Source organism: Rattus norvegicus, chromosome 1 (assembly GCF_021556685.1).
Source record: "Rattus norvegicus strain SHRSP/BbbUtx chromosome 1, alternate assembly SHRSP_T2T, whole genome shotgun sequence".
In the NCBI taxonomy this organism is placed as follows: domain Eukaryota; kingdom Metazoa; phylum Chordata; class Mammalia; order Rodentia; family Muridae; genus Rattus; species Rattus norvegicus.
The window spans coordinates 83,570,260-83,585,638 of NC_141534.1; the positions used below are offsets into that span (position 1 = coordinate 83,570,260).

The following is a 15,379-nucleotide window of genomic DNA, read 5'->3' on the forward strand; positions in this document are numbered from 1 at the left end:
TAAAAGTATAGACTAATCCAATTCAGCAGCTCTTTTCTATTTATGTTTGCTCTATTTTCACCTCTCTCATAGAGGATTTGTAATACCATTATAACTGTTGAATTTACAGTCACCTTCATTTTGATAATTACAATTTAAAACAATTTTCATTACTTATTGAGAAAGGGTTTCTCTGTGTATCCTGGGCTAAACTGGATCTTTTCTTTAGACTCAGTTGGCCTCAAACTCAAAAGGAACTATCTGCCCCTGCCTTCATCTCCCAAGTGTTTATCTATGAATTCTTGAAAACATAGATTAATATCTCTATGGATAAATATCCCACATTTCCCTTCCTCTTTATATAAGTTAATTTGATCTTCTGTGTAATGTACTAGGATAAGTTGTAATTGGTTCTCCCATAAAATTCCATGTTTACAGGGTTTGCTTGATCATACCAGTGTGATACCCATTTTTAAGTTAGCTCTCATGTGCTTCCACTAGTTCTTCCATTGAAGTCCCACACTTCAAGGCAACAGTCGGGCTACTCAGAGTGGCATTTGGGGTTTCCAGGCTTGGGGTCTGAGAAAAACTACAAGGGAGAGAAGAAGGTGGAAGGAGAAGGAAGTCACCATGGGGTAAGTGGATTGGGAAAACATAGCTATGAGGGCTATTCAATTAGAGTTAAGAGCTGCCCAGATGAAACATGGCAAAGTATACCTTGGGGTTATTGATGGAGAATAGATTCTAATAACATAGAGGGTTGATATCTGCCCAGCTCTAGTGCTGATGAAGGCTTATTATAATAATAGTTACTACATTATTATTTTATTGTAATATTATAATTTTATAATAACATAATAACAATTCCTTTTATCCACAACTGAATGATGAAGAGTGTGGCAGAAACCCCTGACTGAGATTACATATTTTCATCAATAAATTGGTTAACCAATATGTGGCAAGAACTCAAATTAACAAAATTAATTTCAGATTCCTGGTTAAAAAATCACATGCCACGTAAGGAAACATGACCTATAACATAGGCCCAGCACAGACTTCTCCGTGCTAATTAGGTACCTAGAGGACTTGAGGGTCTCAATAAACTTCTCTTCGCAGACATTATTCCCTGTAAAAGGAATTTAATCTCAAACCAGACCATTTTCCATTTTCCACCATAAGCAGTCAATAAACTGTTTAGAACCATGGACTGTCTCTTTCATTAAGATCCACCGTGGGGAGCCATGGAGAAGGCATTCCACTACCAAACTGCAGCTTAAGCCTCTCTCACTGACCCTGGGCTCCAACCTCATAGGTAGCAATGAATAGCCTAGTAAGAGCACCAGTGGAAGGGTAGCCCTTGGTCCTGCCAAGACTGAACCCCCAGTGAAAGTGATTGTTAGGGGGAGGGCGGTAATGGGGCTTGGATGGGGAGGGGAACACCTATAGAGAAGGGGAGGGGAAGAGGTTAGGGGGATGTTGGCGCAGAAACCAGGAAAGGGAATAACAATCGAAATGTAAATAAGAAATACCCAAGTTAATAAAGATGAAAAAAAAAGTCTCTGTGCTTCCAGCCACAACCTTAGCAAGCTCAGGACAATTATGGCTGAGATAAGCCAGAGCTCCCCTTTGTCCAGGCCCTGGCTAAATGCCATCCCCAGGCCCCAGGCCCTGGCCTGTGCTCCCACTCCTCAGGGCTCAAAATGTGTAGGTGCCTGGGAGTTTGGGAGCCCCTAGTCTTGGCCCTGTCATGGGCCTGTGGACCCGTAACACTTGGTCCCTGACTTCTCTGAGCAGTTCTCCAGCAGAGACTGGGAGCCCGGAAGTCAGGGAAAAACTTACCTATTATTCCCCACAGGACAAACAATTGTGTTTTCAGGCTGCACACCAGACATATGTCAGAAACTCACTGCATGTGGAGGCTACTTCCTGCTAGGGGAAATGCCCCCATTATCTGCATCCCGTGCAATTATGATTCATTTTGTAGCCAGATCTTCCTCATGATGGTTCCCATTTTTAAGGCTATAAACTATATTTTCTGTTGCTTTTCTCTTTCCAGTTATGCTCATTAAAAGACCCTGGGCTTTGCTCCCTAAGTACAGAACCAACAATTATTAAGTTTGTTTAACTAATTAAATAATTATAATCCATTTAAAGGAAAATTTCCAGTGAATATAAAATTCTTTTTATAACAATGAGAGAAATTGACAAGAAAGTTCATTCTTTTTTTATTTCTGCAAAAGAATCCACCTAAAGTTTTCTCAAAGGAGGATTTCTTCAGTGATTAGGACAATAAAGTTTTAGGCATACTCATATTCCATCTCTATAAATAGCAGAGGAAGAAGAAATTTCTCTTTTATACACCTCAAATTTGTAGGATCCTGAATGTAATTAATGATGGAACATAAAAGATGAAGCTGTCTAGTTAAAAGGTAGTTAGCATTTTTAAAATATTTACTTTTATGTGTTTGAATATGTTGCCAATATATAGGTATGTACCTATACCCCATGTATGATTCAGGTCAGCGGAGAGGTCAGGTTTATCTTGCATGGCTGTTATCTACCAAATTGGTTCTGAACACTCAATTGAGTCCCCTGAAAAAGCAACAATTGTTCTTGTCTCCTGATTATACTATCTATCTTCAGGCTAGTTATTTTTAGGAAAATACATTTTCCTAAAATCATAAAGAAAAATATCAGTTTCTTCACGGTTTAGGAACATACAAAAACATACTTTTGTTAATTTTCACACTATTTATTTAAAAACAATTTATAATTCTGCCAACATTAAATTTACAAAGACCTATCAAAAGGCAAACCTCTCATATTGCTACTGGAATCAATGCTAGAGTTATAATCATATTAAACCTTCTATAATTATATTAAGAAAGACAAACCTCCATAGATAATGATGCTTCATGAAACCTGAAGCTTTGGCATGCATTCCTATGAATACCTGCATTCAATTAAAGCTAAGCTCACATCAGCCCTCTTCATGATAGCTAACACAGATGATTTACTCAACTTTATACCCAATGTGTATGAATTGTTTTATACACATACAATGTATTTCTCTAAAACATAAATGTCAACAAAAAGGGAAACACACACAACATGGATTAATCATTTCAAACCTTAACCTGAAGAATGTGATGCATTAATAATTAGACATATTTTAATGAAAATGTGGACATGCCCATACCAAGGTCTCATTGACAAGAAAGTTTTTTTTGTTTTGTTTTGTTTTTTCTTTACTGTAAATGTGAAAATATGAAGGAGAGAACATTCAGAAGCATTTGGAAGCATCAAGAGTACTGAGAAATTGTAGTATATTAGGCAAGGTCAGTACACAGAGCCAGGCCATGAGAGGAGAGAGGTGAGGAGAAGAACAGAAGAAGTCAGAGAAAACAGTGCGAAAGAAAGAAGTACATGAGAAGAACCAAGAAGACAAGGAAGACCCTGAGAAGAAACAAGCCCAACAGCTCGAGGCTGACATATCTGGGTTTTAAAGGATAAAGGAGTTAGGGGAAATGAAGGGAAGATGTTTTAACTTAGATGGCAGGCGTAGCATAGGCAAATGGAATGAACTAGAAAATATCATCCTGAGTGAGGTAACTCAATCACAGAACACACATGGTATACACTCATTGATAGGTGGATATTAGCTGAAAAGCTCAAATTACCCAAGATGCAATCCACAGACCACAAGAATCTCAAGAAGGATGACCAAAATGCAAATACTCCCACTCCTTAAAAGGGGGAAAAATATCCATAGGAGGGGATAAGGAAGCAAAGTTTAGAGCAACTACTCAAGGAATGACCATTCAGAGCCTGACCCACATGTGGCCCATACATATACAGCCAACAAAACTGGATAAGATTGATGAAGCTAGAAAATGGATGCTGAAAGGGAACGGATATAGATCTCTCCTAAGAGACACATCCAGAGCTTGTCCAATACAGAGGTCAATGCAAGCAGCAAACCACTGAACTGAGAACAGGACCCCCTTGGGGAGAATTAGAGGAAGTATTGAAAGAATTGAAGGAGCTTGCAACCAACCAGAGCTTCCAGGGACTAAACTACTACTGAAAGGCTATGCATGAACTGACCCAGGGCTCCAACTGCATATGTGCCCCTTGTTGGGGCACCAGGGGAAGAGAAACCCCTTGGTCCTGCCAAAGTTGGACCCCAGTGCAGGGGAATATGGGGGGTAATAAGGGAGATGTATAAGGGGAATACCCATATGGGGGAGGGTTAGGGGAGGGAATGGGGGCTTATGGACAGGAAACTGGGAAGGGGAATAACCTTTGAAATGAAAGTAAAGAAATAAATCTGATAATTTTTTTTTTAAAAAGAAGGGAACCAAACTCTGTAAGAGGTTGTTTGTAAATGCTGTGCGAGGCTGGCAACCAGAATCTGCTATGATATGTTAAAAGGCACCACAGGTAGCCATTTGTCCGGAGTATCTTTGGGACTAAACACACTTGAGATGTTGAAACTGTCTAAGATGCTGGGTGACAGGAAGGACCCTCCGCAGGCAAAGTCATGAAATTATACTTTCATAGCAACGAAACCCTGTGCCTTCTGCATGCCTCTATGCCATTCTCTTTGTGTTTCCAAGGCTGAGAGAAAAGTTCCTATTCTGATTCCCAATTGCTTCCTTAGAGTTGCTCCTGTAATTTATGCTACTAATTGTTTTGTTTTCTGACAGGGACTCAGAACCAAAGTGTTTAAAAGTTACCTCAGACTCCTGTGGGCATGCTGTCAACATGGTTCTAGAGCAAAGTTTAAAATGTCTTCTGGGAAAGAATACCAGGAGATCATGAACCTTTAAGTGAGGGAGGGTGTCTCACCACAGCTTCAGCTGACTCTCTTCTCATGGTGACAGCCACTACAATGGTGTCATCCAACACTGAGGTGAGTGACCAGCGCACAGGAGTATTAAGAACTGAAGACATTATGAAGCAGGGTTTTGGAGAAGTCATGCTTGTGCTCCTGGAAGCATCTTACTTTCTTCACAAGTTATTCTTAATTTTAGTTGTAGTTAAAATCTATATTAAAAATTATATCGGCTCTACTGAAATAAAGGGGGAAAGAGGGGAACAAAGAAGGAAGCAAAAGAGGAAAGAAAGGGAAGCAAGAAGGAAGGAAGGAGGGAAGAAAGGAAGAAAGGAAGGAGAAGAAAGATAAAGGAAGGAAGAAAGGATGAAGGAACAAAGAGAGAAAGAACTTAAGGCATAAATAGGAAAAAGGGACTGTGGTTTGGTTTTGGTATTGGAACACGAATAGGCTTTTGGATAAAATTGGAGTATTTACAACTTGGTGCTGAGTAGACTGTCTCCAATGCTCCCTATATTATGTGAAACCCTGTTTTCTCCTAAGCTGCTACGGAGTCTCTCTTATCACAGATATCCCCTCATTTTCTTCTTTCTTTACTTAACCTTTTCTCTTTCTCTTCTCTCTGTATTTGTCTCTTTTACCTCGTTCCCGTTCTATCTTTTTGCATGTCTCCTCCTAAATTTTAGATTTTCAAAGAAATATTTAATTGGATTTTTCATTTTTCTTTACTGATGACAAAGGGGTTCACACACAGGACTTTGCAATGACTGGAAAACCTTATCCTAATATCTTAAAGCACTTTTATTCCTTTCCTTCCTCCTACTCACCAGTTTTTATATTTCTCAAAATCTCTACATTGTATGCATGTGTGTGTGTGTGTGTGTGTGTGTGTGTGTGTGTGTGTGTGTGTGTTTCTCTACAGAGCAGGAATCAAATAATGGGTAGAAGAGAATATTAATTCTAGTAAACTAAATTATCTTATCAATTGTAGAATTATGAGGGTTTTTTTTAAAGGAAAATTGAACTTTCTGGAAGCATCAGGATTAATTCATAAGTTGAATTACCTACATTTATCATGTTAGGAATATGGTTTATTTCTTGGTACTTCAAATAGGCAGAAATATGACAGATATTTCTATGATTATTCCAATGTTTCAGTAAATATATCCTAAAATTGTTTTTAATATAATTCCAGCTCATGTGTTATCTGCAAGAACAAACATATGCACTGGTCTTGGCATGTGAAGCCTGTCCACTTAGGCCTCTCCACTTCTGGAAAACAGACATAGGTATGCATGGGTTTTTCTATTCATATTTTCATGGCCAATGTGCAGAGTTTCAGAAAAAATCATACATATGGTTGATGTCTGGGGTTTCTGTTTCAAAGAGAAACCCAAACAAAAACAAATTTCTATCACATTTTTCTCCCATTTAATAAACTTCAAATTCTTTCTTGTAGACAAAACTACAAATTCATCATGTGACCCTAAGTTTGATATCACTAACCTATGAGACCATGTCAGTTTTGACTTTACTTGACTGCATTCACTGTGGCTCTGTACCATATAATATAATCTAAACTTTTTCATATATTAACCATAATCCCCTTACATTTAAGATTAAAGCTAATGTCATACTGCTAACCATTGTGGGTATACAATTCAGTCATGAACTGAGTTGTAAGACATTTCCACCACAAACCCAAGACTCTGTTCCTGGAAATCACCTTCTTACAGCCATGTAAATCATCACTTTAATGCTTTAGTTTGCATTATACAATTCATTTATTTTTAGTGCAGGCAAATGCAGCTAAGATAGTATACATGTATAGAGGTTAGTAAATGTGTTTTGGGAGCTGTGTCTCTCCTTCCATAATGTGGGACCATGGAATGAACCCTGCTCATGAGACTAGATATAAAGCCCGTTTGTATTGCTGGCCATTATTATTGTAGTTTCTGTGGGTTTGTATTGAATCAATGTAGTCTTGGGTTTGTGATGAAAACAAATGTATAACAAAGAATTATATAGCAACGTAACTGGTCATGGCACTTAACTCAGTGTTTCTAGTCACAAGCATGTTTTGGAATATGTTTAGTTTCTTTTTAAAGGATAGTTATAATATCATTGTTTGTGTACAGCACTTTTTATTCACATATTCGTTTGTTTGTTTGTTGTTGTTGTTGTTGTTGTTGCTGCTGCTGCTGCTGCTGCTGCTGCTGCTGCTGATGATGATGATAATGGACATGTGGAATGATTACAACATTCAGTTCCTGTGAATGATTCTGTTGTCGATATGATGAAAGAGGTACTTCTTTAAGAATCTGATTTTAATTTTTTAGTCATACTAAGGAGTAAAAAATGGTGGATAAAACAGCAATTCTTCTTTCATAAAAAAAAAAAAACTGTTCTTTTTTCATAGGTCACCTACACCATGAGAACATCATTCTGAAAGATGCTTGTAATAACAAAATAATTAATAAGGCATAAGAAATAGATTGCAACAAATACATTGCTTTTAGGGAGAAACTATTACAATTTAAACCACATTCTATAAAGCAAAGTTAAATGAACATTTCTGACAAGGAAAACTGCAAGGAAAAATCTAGGAACCCAAACAAGTCTTTTCCATGCACAAAATGACAACACATCCACTGTATTACCAAAAAATATGGATTACAAATATCATTCTTTTGCAAATTGTCATACTGATATAACATTCATATAAAAAGGGTAGGATTATACCTCAATGGAAGAGCTTCATCTTTCATTCATGAAACTCTGGGTTCGATTCCCAGTGCTTCAAGTGTAATAGAGTTCTTATAGAAGACAAATAAAACAAGAATGTTCCAAGAACTTTAAGAATAGAGCAGAGGATGGGGAGGGGAACACCCATAAAAAAGGGGAGGGGGGAGGGGGATGTTTGCCCGGAAACCGGGAAAGGGAATAACACTCGAAATGTATATAAGAAATACTCAAGTTAATAAAAAAAAAAAAAGAATAGAGCGGATGTTGTTCACATTTCATTGACTATGAAAACTATCATTATTAAATAGCAAAATTTACTACATAACTATAATCCATTTTTTTCTAATTTGGCTTGCCTTTTTTTAATTAGCATATATAGTATTAAGTATTAGATGTCATTATGTTTGGCATTAAATTTATTTTTCATTCTCTTCTCAAACTTTTCCATTCCTCTTTTTTCTCATACACACTCTCTCTCTCTCTCTCTCTATATATATATATATGTGTATATATATATGTATGTATATATATATGTATGTATATATATAATACTTTTCACATTAATGACACAATTGTTCCATCTTCCTGCCTTTGATTCCTCAAAAAGTCTTTTTTCTTCATTCTAGGATTTCCTTTTTGGATTTATTTTCTAAAACCACTTCCTCTCCACATTTACATACAGAGACTGTGATTCACATCAGTGTTTGGGACAGAATGTCTGCTTTATTTTCCCCAAGTCTATGTCACCTTGCTAAAATCATTGTAACTTCATCTAATTCCTGAAAGTTTCATAATTATATTTTCTTTTACAGATTCACAAATCTGCTCTGGATTTATACGACACTTTGAATATCTGCTGATGACCATCATTTCTCTCCTGCTCTAAATTATGCACTTAACATGGATGTGCAGTGTCTCTGTGACAGAGCATACAGTCCTTTTGGTCTATGCCCAGATATTATATAGCTGTGTAATACTGTAATCCTTTTTTTATTTTACTGAGAAATCTTCATATTTATTTCTATAATGAACAAAGTAGTTAACCTCTTCCAATTATAGAATGAAGATTCCTTTTTCCCACACCATAATCTATATTTCTTGTGGTCTATTCTGTTGATATTAATCATTCTAAGAGGTGTAATGCATCCCAAAGAATTTTTAATTTGCATTTACTTGATAGGTAAAATGTTGAATACTTTCAGGAACACTGGTGCCTTGTTTTAAAGAAATTCTTGACCATTTTCTTAACCACTTGTTTGCTGGAAAGTTTATAAATTTTATTTGTATTTGCCTTTATGCACGTAGGTTTTAAGTTCCTGAGTGAAATACAGAAATCAAAGATTTTCTCCCATTCAGTAGATTATATCTCCACTTGGCTGATAGTTTCCTTTAATGTGCAGAAAACTTAATTGCATGCAGTTCCACTAGTTAATTATTGCTGCATTTCCTGTGTTGTTGTTGTATGGTTACCTCTAGACCTTGCATTTCTAACATTTTCCTCTGAGAGTTTTAGCATTTTACTTTGAGAGTAAATTTAACATTAATATTTGTGCCCAGTGGGGGGTGTATATAAATATTATCCCATTGTGTATGTGGATATACATTGTACACAGACTCTTTTTATTTATTTATTTTTTATTAACTTGAGTATTTCCTATTTACATTTTGAGTGTTATTCCCTTTCCTGGTTTCCTGGCCAACATCCCCCTAACCCCTCCCACTCCCCTTCTTTATGGGTGTTCCCCTCCCCATCCTCCCCCCATTGCTGCCCTCCCCGCAACAATCACGTTCACTGGGGGTTCAGTCTTAGCAGGACCAAGGGCTTCCCCTTCCACTGGTGATCTTACTAGGATATTCATTGCTACCTATGAGGTCAGAGTCCAGGGTCAGTCCATGTATAGTCTTTAGATAATGGCTTAGTCCCTGGAAGCTCTAGTTGCTTGGCATTGTTGTTCATATGGAGTCTCGAGCCCCTTCAAGCTCTTCCAGTTCTTTCTCTGATTCCTTGAATGGGGGTCCTGTTCTCAGTTCAGTGGTTTGCTGCTGGCATTCGCCTCTGTATTTGCTGTATTCTGACTGTGTCTCTCAGGAGAGATCTACAGCCGGCTCCTGTCAGCCTGCACTTCTTTGCTTCATCCATCTTGTCTAATTGGGTGGCTGTATATGCATGGGCCACATGTGGAGCAGGCTCTGAATGGGTGTTCCTTCTGTGTCTGTTTAAATCTTTGCCTCTCTATTCCCTGCCAAGGATATTCTTGTTCACCTTTTAAAGAAGGAGTGAAGCATTCACATTTTGATCATCCCTCTTGAGTTTCATTTGTTCTATACATCTAGGGTAATTCAAGCATTTGGGCTAATAGCCATTTATCAATGAGTGCATACCATGTGTGTTTTTCTGTGATTGGGTTACCTCATTCAGGATGATACTTTCCAGTTCCATCCATTTGCCTATGAATTTCATAAAGGCATTGTTTTGAGAGCTGGGTAATATTCCATTGTGTAGATGTACCACATTTTCTGTATCCATTCCTCTGTTGAAGGGCATCTGGGTTCTTTCCAGCTTCTGGCTATTATAAATAAGGCTGCAATGAACACGTGCCTTTTTTATATGTTGGGGCATCTTTTGGGTATATGCCCAAGAGAGCTATAGCTGGATCCTCAGGTAGTTCAATGTCCAATTTTCTGAGGAACCTCCAGACTGATTTCCAGAATGGCTGTACCAGTCTGCAATCCCACCAACAATGGAGGAGTGTTCCTCTTTCTCCACATCCTCACCAGCATTTGCTGTCACCTGAGTTTTTGATCTTAGCCATTCTCACTGGTGTGAGGTGAAATCTCAGGGTTGTTTTGATTTGCATTTCCCTTATGACTAAAGATGTTGAACATTTATTTTGGTGTTTCTCAGTCACTCGGCATTCCTCAGCTGTGAATTCTTTTTTAGCTCTAAACTCCATTTTTTAATAGGGTTATTTGTCTCCCTGCAGTCTAACTTCTTGAGTTCTTTGTATATTTTGGATATAGGCCCTCTCTCTGTTGTAGGATTGGTAAAGATCTTTCCCCAATCTGTTGGTTGCCATTTTGTCCTAACTACAGTGTCCTTTGCCTTACAGAAGCTTTGCAGTTTTATGAGATCCCATTTGTCAATTCTTGATCTTAGAGCATGGCCATTGGTGTTTTGTTCAGGAAATTTTCTCCAGTGACCATGTGTTCGAGATGCTGCCCCAGTTTTTCTTCAGTTAGTTTGAATGTATCTGGTTTGATGTGGAGGTCCTTGATCCACTTGGATTTAAGCTTTGTACAGGGTGATAAGCATGGATGGATTTGCATTCTTCTACATGTTGACCTCCAGTTGAACCAGCACCATTTGCTGAAAATGCTATCTTTTTTTTTTTCAGTTTCCAAAGGGTTATTTTATCAGATCGTTCAACATTAAATTTTCGTCATTTGCAATTCAAAATAGTTACCTGAAGTTTGCGTTTTGAGTGTGTATTTACTTTTATTGTACATCTGTTTTCTAAACTCTTTGGCACAGTTTTCTGGGGGCATTCTGACTGCCACAATACAAGTCAGGAGAGAGCTTGTTTGTGATGCCAATTTCAAGTATTTAAATTTAGTTTGGGTTGTGGCTTTTTCTGTCTTTGAAGTCTGCGTTTTATTTGTAACAACTGTACTTTTAATTTTCTATATCCTCTAACTCCAGAGTTTTCTTTTTTCCCCCCTCCCCCCATAGCTACATTCACAGCTGAACCATATTATCAGGAAAGGCGCCTTGATGAAAAGATCAGGACAGGAACTCTGACCATTCGTCAGTGTTTTCCCTAGAATAATTAAAATGAAACCAAACCAAACATAAACAGCGTCTTTCCTCGTTTTGTGAGACAGCCTCTTGTGCTGCATCAGTAGCCAGAACTTCAGTTAGTTTATGAAATGCAACATCAAACCCCTTTGTCTTCTGGGAAAAAAAAACTGCAATGACTTGAAGTTGAGAATGTGGGTACCGCCTCACTCACACACACTCATTCTCAGACTGTGAAATCCCCCACGCGCCTTCTCAGGGGCACATATACAGTACCAAGTGCAACGGTACAGTGAAGGTGGGCTCAAGACCCGGGCTCCATCTTTCTCCTCAGTAGCGGGGGCCAGGGTTGCCTTTCACAACACAGCCCCACAGGTGAACCCAGGTCCTCCTCTCCCAAATCAGTCATCCCATTCGGCACCTGCCAAGATAGGAAAGCTAGTTCTAGCCTTCCCCTGGGAAGAGACAGCTTTTTTTGTTTTTAATAAGTAAGTAAATCCATTGGATGGTTTTGGCTCCTTTGTCAAAGTGCCCATATGTGTGTGGGTTCATTTCTGGGTCTTCAGTTCTATTCCATTGGTCTATCTGTCTGTCTCTGTACCAATACCATGCAGTTTTTAATCACTATTGGTCTGTAATACTGCTTGAGTTCAGGGATAGTGATTCCCCCAGAAGGCCTTTTATTTTCGAGGATAATTTTAGCTATCCTGGGTATTTGTTATTCCAGATGAATTTGCAAATTGTTCTGTCTAACTCTTTGAAGAATTGGATTGGTATTTTGATGGGGATTGCATTGAATCTGTAGATCGCTTTTGGTAAAATGGCCATTTTTACTATATTAATCCTGCCAGTCCATGAGCATGGGAGATCTTTCCATCTTCTGAGGTCTTCTTCAATTTCTTTCTTCAGAGTCTTGCAGTTCTTATTGTACAGATCTTTTACTTGCTTGGTTAAAGTCACACCGAGGTACTTTATATTATTTGGGTCTATTATGAAGTGTGTCATTTCCCTAATTTCTTTCTTGGCTTGTTTCTGTTTTGTGTACACAGACTCTTTTAGGATCAGAAAGTCTGACACTATGTTTCCTAATCATTTAAGAAAAAAAATGATTGTATTTTGCTGACATTCTTCCTGAGAATTGCTTTGGCTCAGCAGGGCATTTGGGATACCTTTATCCTTCTTACTCAATACTGGTTATTTCCTGTGTGGCTTTAAATACTCTTATGTGCCAGATTCCTTATACAGCCTTTGTTATTATGATAAACAAGAGTTGATGACTCATCATATACTTGACTTAGTAACATGACATTATGTTGAAGATAAACAATACAAATTTTTATACTTCTACAATATTTTACTTCCCAATGGAGTCTGCACTAGTGTTCTTGTCCTCCATAGTCTAAGGTGCTTTAACTCTTGTTTTTACTTATGGTAATTTGTTTTAACTAACATTTCTTTTATTCAGTATGTGATGATCTCTCATTGAGGTTTTCACTTCTATCCCTTCACTGTAGTCCCTTAACTATTTGCAATTTTGAGCCTTTTCTACACACATTTTGGACATTTCTTAATTCTTTATAGGAAATTTATCCGAGTTGTGAACTCATTTCAACTTATTTTATATTTTAGCTATTTCCAAATTTAGTTTTAAATATTTTTTAGGGTAGAGAGATGAGTAATGTATAAGAGTTCATTCACTTCTTGCTTTTCATCAGCGTTCATTTCCTAGTTCTTAGTGGTATCTGTCAATCCCACTGTAGGAGGTGACAAGCCTTTGGTTTCTGCTGGCAATCGAACTCATATGCAAGTTCCCAAATGTACACTAAAGTAAAAGCAGGATAAATCTTAAAATAAAGTATTCTTTTTTATCTTCACTCATTCTAACTATGCATTTCAAATATTTCTGTCATTTTTCTTGATGAATTTTGAAATGTTTCATGGAATTTTGCAAATACTGTCATGCTGAAATGCTCCATCTTTGAAAATTCACTGCAAAACATTAAGTTTATTCAAAAGAAAAAGTACACATTAATCTTTTTATATTTTTATAATACACTTATCCGTATATATCCCTAACATTTTTGGAACTGCTACCATAGATCAGTGTACCAAGAAATGAAAAAATATGTATGTCTTTGTCTCTTGACTCCTAAAATTAAAGATGCCTACCACCATGTCCAGAGAAAATATTAAACTTGAGTAAACATAAACAATTTTTTCATTATATTAAAATAATAGAGATTATCTAATTTATAAACAAAACTGTTTTAAACTCTTTTTTTGCAGAGAGAGAACTATTTAAATACATTGTAGTGATGAATGCTTTATTTATGCTTACTTCACGAAATAATGCATATTCATAATGCATGTTCAGGGACTTTGGACCAAAATAAATGTATTTTCTTTTTTTTTTAATAGGAATCAAAATGGATCCTGGAAACTTTGCAATAGAAACTTTTCTCTTCTGCCAGATTATAGTGGGAATGTTTGGCAATTCCTCCATACTATTTTATTATATTATTTTGATATTTACAGAAAAGCATTTACCGCCCAAAGACCTAATTATAGAGCACTTGACTTTTGCCAACTGCTTGACTATCATCTTAAGAGGCTTTCCACAGACAATGACATATTTTGGCTTTAAGAATTTCTTAGATGACATGGGATGTAAATTAATAGTGTATATTTCCAGAATAACAAGGGGGATGTCCCTTTATGCCATGTGCCTACTGAGTTGTTTCCAAGCAATCACAATCAGCCCCAGTAACTCCAGGTGGATGAAGGTTAAATACAGAGCCACCAAGTACATTGGCCCCTCCTGCTCAGTTAGTTGGCTTGTGCAACTGCTTCTAAACATTATGACTCCACTAAGAATATCAGGCCCCAGTTACAAAAAAAATTCAACTTACAGGTTGAGTTATGGATACTGCTCATTGTTTGCTTCTGGCAGTGTGGTAACTACACTGTATATAGTCTTAGTGTGCTTCTCTGATGTCTTGTGTCTAGGTCTCATGGCCTGCTCAAGTGTCTCCATGGTGACTATCCTCTACAAACATAAAAGACATGTCAAGCATATCCACAGTGCTCAGCACTTTCTGAAAGTTTCACCAGAAGACAAAGCCACCCAAACTATCCTCATCCTGCTGTTCACATTTGTCATCTCTTACTCATTCTCATCCATTGTGGCCATCATCAGGACCTGCTTAAACTATCAAGTGATATGGGGAGTAAATATATTTACATTTCTAGAAATATTCTTTCCTGGATTTTGCCCCTTTGTTCTCATCACCAATATGAAGTCTACTTTCAGTCTGATTTTACCCTGCTTGGGTAAGAGATAGCTTCCTCCAAATATGATGTGAGTGGTGGGCATCTTTCTTTTCTTATATATTATCATATATTTTATCTATTCTACAATCCTAAAACTACAGTTTGAAAAATTAAGCTAATATAACTAACTTTCATTATATGGAATGATCAGTAGAAATTTTGTGAGAAAACATTTGATAGATGTATTATGTATCTTTCTTGTTCCCCTGACAAATTACCTAAAGAACCAACTCAAAGAGGGAAAGGTTTCTTTCATCACTACCACCCCTATCTGGAAGTTCCGCTCTTCATGGTAAGGTAAAAACAGTGGGAGAGATGGATTTGTGGAGAGAAACATAAGATTTGTGGTAATACTGAGTTCCTAGTCAAACACAAAGATGTGAATTTTGGCACTCATGTCCTTTTCTTTGACACTTTATATTAAGACTACACCAGCGTAAAGGACAATTTCATCTGGATTCAAAGTTGGTCTTCATCACTCAATTCAACCTCCTATAAACTCATTTGGACAATGAAATGAGGATGTCATTTATTTATTGTCAGCTTGACACATGTACATTTCTTTTTCTTTTTTCTTTTCTGTCATTGGACATTTTCTTTATTTACATTTCAAATGTTATCCCCTTTCCCTGTTTCCCCTCCAGAAAACCCCTGTCCCATCCCCCAACCCCTGCTTTCATGATGGTGCTCCC

The 15,379-nt window shown here is 37.3% G+C and overlaps 1 protein-coding gene across 2 annotated transcripts; it reads left to right on the top strand.

Moving 5' to 3' along the window:
• The first annotated feature begins 5,448 nt into the window (after positions 1 to 5,448).
• Positions 5,449 to 14,698, top strand: Vom1r45 (vomeronasal 1 receptor 45). 2 transcript variants are annotated; one of them, XM_087579925.1, is made up of 2 exons: positions 5,449 to 5,479; positions 13,761 to 14,698. In XM_087579925.1, exon 2 carries the CDS (start codon positions 13,784 to 13,786, stop codon positions 14,696 to 14,698), a length of 915 nt encoding a protein of 304 aa, XP_087436051.1. In that variant the 5' UTR covers positions 5,449 to 5,479; positions 13,761 to 13,783. The 2 variants fall into 2 exon arrangements, with proteins under 2 accessions (XP_087436051.1, NP_001008940.2); NM_001008940.2 differs by lacking the exon at positions 5,449 to 5,479 and having other exon boundaries at positions 13,753 to 14,698.
• Positions 14,699 to 15,379: the final 681 nt, after the last annotated feature.